The sequence below is a fragment of the Ipomoea triloba genome, chromosome 14 (assembly GCF_003576645.1).
Source record: "Ipomoea triloba cultivar NCNSP0323 chromosome 14, ASM357664v1".
NCBI classification, from domain to species: Eukaryota; Viridiplantae; Streptophyta; class Magnoliopsida; order Solanales; family Convolvulaceae; genus Ipomoea; species Ipomoea triloba.
The window spans coordinates 18,306,573-18,310,517 of NC_044929.1; the positions used below are offsets into that span (position 1 = coordinate 18,306,573).

At 37.4% G+C, this 3,945-nt stretch overlaps 1 protein-coding gene and 1 non-coding gene across 2 annotated transcripts; both read right to left on the minus strand.

The window, feature by feature from the left end:
* Positions 1-321: 321 nt before the first annotated feature.
* Positions 322-477, minus strand: LOC116005393. The gene has a single exon (XR_004094972.1). It is a non-coding gene; the product is annotated as a U1 spliceosomal RNA (small nuclear RNA).
* Positions 478-1,059: 582 nt separating this feature from the next.
* LOC116003757 (heavy metal-associated isoprenylated plant protein 3-like) lies at positions 1,060-3,570 on the minus strand. Its single transcript, XM_031243675.1, has 5 exons — positions 3,524-3,570; positions 3,275-3,422; positions 2,722-2,999; positions 1,939-2,026; positions 1,060-1,639 (listed from the first exon to the last, which is right to left on the minus strand). The coding sequence occupies exons 1-5, from the start codon at positions 3,530-3,532 to the stop codon at positions 1,215-1,217; spliced, it is 948 nt and encodes a 315-aa protein (XP_031099535.1). The 5' UTR covers positions 3,533-3,570; the 3' UTR covers positions 1,060-1,214.
* Positions 3,571-3,945: the final 375 nt, after the last annotated feature.

The following is a 3,945-nucleotide window of genomic DNA, read 5'->3' on the forward strand; positions in this document are numbered from 1 at the left end:
AAAAAAAAAAAAAAAAAAAAAATTCTTTGGCATGGGACCATTGAGAACTGTAATTTCACTCACTCATTCATTCATTTCAATGGCCGTATTATTAGATGATTGACCGGTCAAACTTAGGAAATTGGTAAAATTTCATCATTACTTCAGGTAATATGCTGCATTTATACTGCACATCTCTCCACACTATTCCTCCTGCCTGCTTCACCTAAACGTTCATCTTCAATTTTTAATTAAAAGAATCATATTTACAACTAATAAAATAATGACAATTACATGTTTATTTAATAAAATATAATTTTAGTCCTTAATTTTTTTTTCTTTTAAAGCGCGAACGCAAACCCTCAATACCACAAATTATGATGTAGGCTCCACCAATTAGGTAGACCTTAGCCTAATGTCCCTCCAATGTGCAATAAAGGTCACTAGCCTAAGCCATGAGCCTTGTTGATCGCTCATTGACTCCGTCCAGGTAAATTTTTAGTCCTTATTTTAAGATGCAAATTTAGCCCTTCAATTATTATCAAAGTGATTAATTTAATAATAATTTAGTCATTAAATTAGCCACTTTTTATATTAGTGAAAAAAAATAGTTTTTAATTAACTAACATAATGTTTGGTTGGGAGGCGAGAATTAAGAAGGAAAATAATTGTGATTCGATGAGAAAATAATAAAGTGAGAATTTAAATTATATTGTATTGTAGACTTGAATATAACAATTAGAATTAAAAGAGAATAAGTGAATAAAGACTAAAATATCATTGTATAATAATTAATAATAAGGATAAAACAGTCATTTATCTTGGAATTACAATTTCACAAAGCGTGCAATTGCAATTCCTTCGACCAAACCATGGAATTACAATTCCATGCGAAACACTCCATAAATTTGACATGTAATTATAATTGAAAGATTAAAATTGTTATCTTTTCTAAAATAAATAATCAAATATATTTAAGATTGTTATGAATGTGTTTAATTTAATAATATTATATATCAGTAAAAATGTAAAATAATCTCACACAAGATTTTGTTATTTTATAATTAAGAGATCAAAATATTTTTTAAGGAACTGGAAGTGTAATGTTTTTTTTTTCTAGCTAAAATAAGTAAATGATTAAGAATTTAGAACCCAAAAACGCAGATATTGTTCTGCCACTACGCAATTTATTTACAACTGTAACAACGCATTCTAGAACATTCCGTCGTGTCATATTACATAACGCTACAAGCATTTGGGTTCTCGTCACTGAACATCTGAGGGGCATGAGGGTAATTGTAGTACATCTGGTCTTGTACATAACCCGGCCCATACATATACGGGTACGGACCCTGATACGGGTACCCCAATTGCACTTGCATTTTGTTTGCTGCCTCTTCTTTATTCTTCTCCCCGTCACCACCGCCGCCGCCGCCTTCCTTCTTTCCGCCGCCCTTTCCCTTATCATTTCCCTTCTCATTCCCGCCGCCGCCGCCCTTCTCCTTCTTCTCGCCGCCGCCGCCGCCTTCCTTCTTCGGCGGCACGATCTCCACGTCCCGTTTCAGGTGCTTCTTCAGGTTCTCCGCTAAAGCCTTCATGTCCATTGCTCCCGTTACCGTCACCACCTCCTTCTGCCTGTCCAGTTTCATTTCGTGATATCCTGTAACGCCGTTAAGCGTTTTATGAAACGACAAAACACACCGTTAGAATAACCGTATAGAAATTGATAGTTAGGTCATAATTATAAGTTTTAGGCAATAACTTGTTTCATATCGTATTACGAATCTCAATTCGTGACTTGTCGAATTTTTGATTAATATGACAGAAAATCTGACACATTAATTAAAAATTTGAAATCGAATCTTGAATTAATAAGACAGAAAATCAAACACATTAATTAAAAATATGACCAGTTTCACTGATTGAACAGTCTCACATTACTAAGTTTTAACTACCTACCTTTGGTTTTGCTGACGATCTTGTAGATCTTCTGGATACATCCTTCGCAGTGGAGATTCATCTTCAACACCGCCGTCGTTACCGCCGGCTGCCGGGAAATTTAAAGATACACGGTTAACAAGAATTTTACCGTATCACAAACGGTAATAATAATTATACGATGTGATTAATGCGCATTTACTAAAACGTCCTATACACGCAATTAATGACTGAAAATGAATGTGGATATCACAGTAACTGTCAACTTTATTCACTCCCATCTTCAAATTGATTTGAAAATCTGAGAAGAACTGGTGATGTGAAATGTCGGAAAAACAATGGGGGGAATGGCGGAAAGTGCTAACGTGCGCACATGGCTTTCACCGCCCTTCACGGTCAGGTAGTTTCAATTCAACATCGAAGTTCATGAAAACAGAAATCTAAAAAAAAAAAAAAAGAGAAATCTGACGGTAAAAATCTCGCCGGAAATGTCGTTTTCGCGGCGGTGATTGAGGAATTTCAGAATCGGATAAAAACAACAAGATACGATCGCGATTCACGAATCTCAAATTTAAATTTAAATTTAGAAATTTAAAAGTTTCGGTCAAAGAGAGAGAGAGAGAGAGGGAGGGAGTAAAATATTGAAGGCGTGAAATGGAATGTGCTAGGATGCGCCGGGCGCAGAAGCAGACAAAGAGAGAGTGCAGTAGATTGGGGGAACAGTGGGAGGAATACGACGGCGCATATTGGGGGAGAGACAAACTGGCAGTGGCAAAGAGACAAAGGTTTTCCAGAGAACAATACCTCTTTCTCCTTCGCCTTCTTCTTGTCATCTTCTCCCTTACTCTTCTCCTCCTTTGAATCCTCACCCTTCTTGTCCTCTTTCTTCTTCTGCTTCTGCTTTTCGCCTCCCCCTCCTCCGTCTTTCGCCTTCTCGCCGCCTTTGTTGCCCGCCGCAGGCGACACCACCACCACTTGCTTGTGCGTCTTCGCCTCCACTTTCTCCTTCACCACCGCCGGATCCACCTTCCCCGTCACTGTCACCTTGTTAGCGCTCAGCTCCACCTTCACATCCTCCACACCTTCATTCCCCACGCAATCAAATCAGATTAACTTAAACAGAATTTGTAAAAGTAAAATTGAAACAGTTAAATCTCTGAAGCATATTTGAAATACATACAAATTTCCGGAACAGATAAAACAGAGGATGATGAAAAACTTGAAAAGCAGAAACGAAAAGAGCATAACCGTGAATATTCCTTCTCAAAGGACAAAAAAAAGCAATAGCAAACATAGAATCTAACATAACAACAAAGAAGAAAAGCAAACAAAGGTAAAAAAGAGGAGACATTTTTACCATCGCAGCCTCGAATGGTTTTGACGATTTTGGAAATACAACCCTCGCAATGCAAATCGGCCTTGAGAACCACCAAAGCATTGTCGCCGCCGCCGCCCTTCTTGCCGCCGTCGGCCTTCTTCTGGTCGCCGCTCTCGCCCTTCTGATTCTGCTCACCACAAAAGCCGGCACACAGCATCAATATACACAAGAATAATGGGAGCCATTAACAGTGTATTGCAGAGAGATTAGGGTAGAGAATAAACTTACCGCGCCCATTTGTGAAGAAATTGTGAAATAACTGATAGAGAAAGAAATAGGAAAGCGAGTGCGAGTGGGAATCGGAGGCTTTTATGTATTTATAGAACCGCCAGGGGGTGGGGATGGGGAAACACAGGGTGGTTGTGCGTGTGAGAAAGTGGACTGCGTGATGAGTTGGCTAAAAATATACGAATTAATTTTAATTTTATATTATTATGCCACATAGATTTAGGACACGATGTTATTTGTGTTTGGAGGAGTAGATGAAATTTCTCACAAAAAATAAGACTTATTTGTAACATACTATTAAATAGTAACATCAAATTTCTCACATTATTCAAAAAGATATACACAATTTTATTTAAATTAATGTAATTTTAATCCTTTTAATATTCATTAATTTTTAGGATAAATTTCTTTGCTTGTTTTCA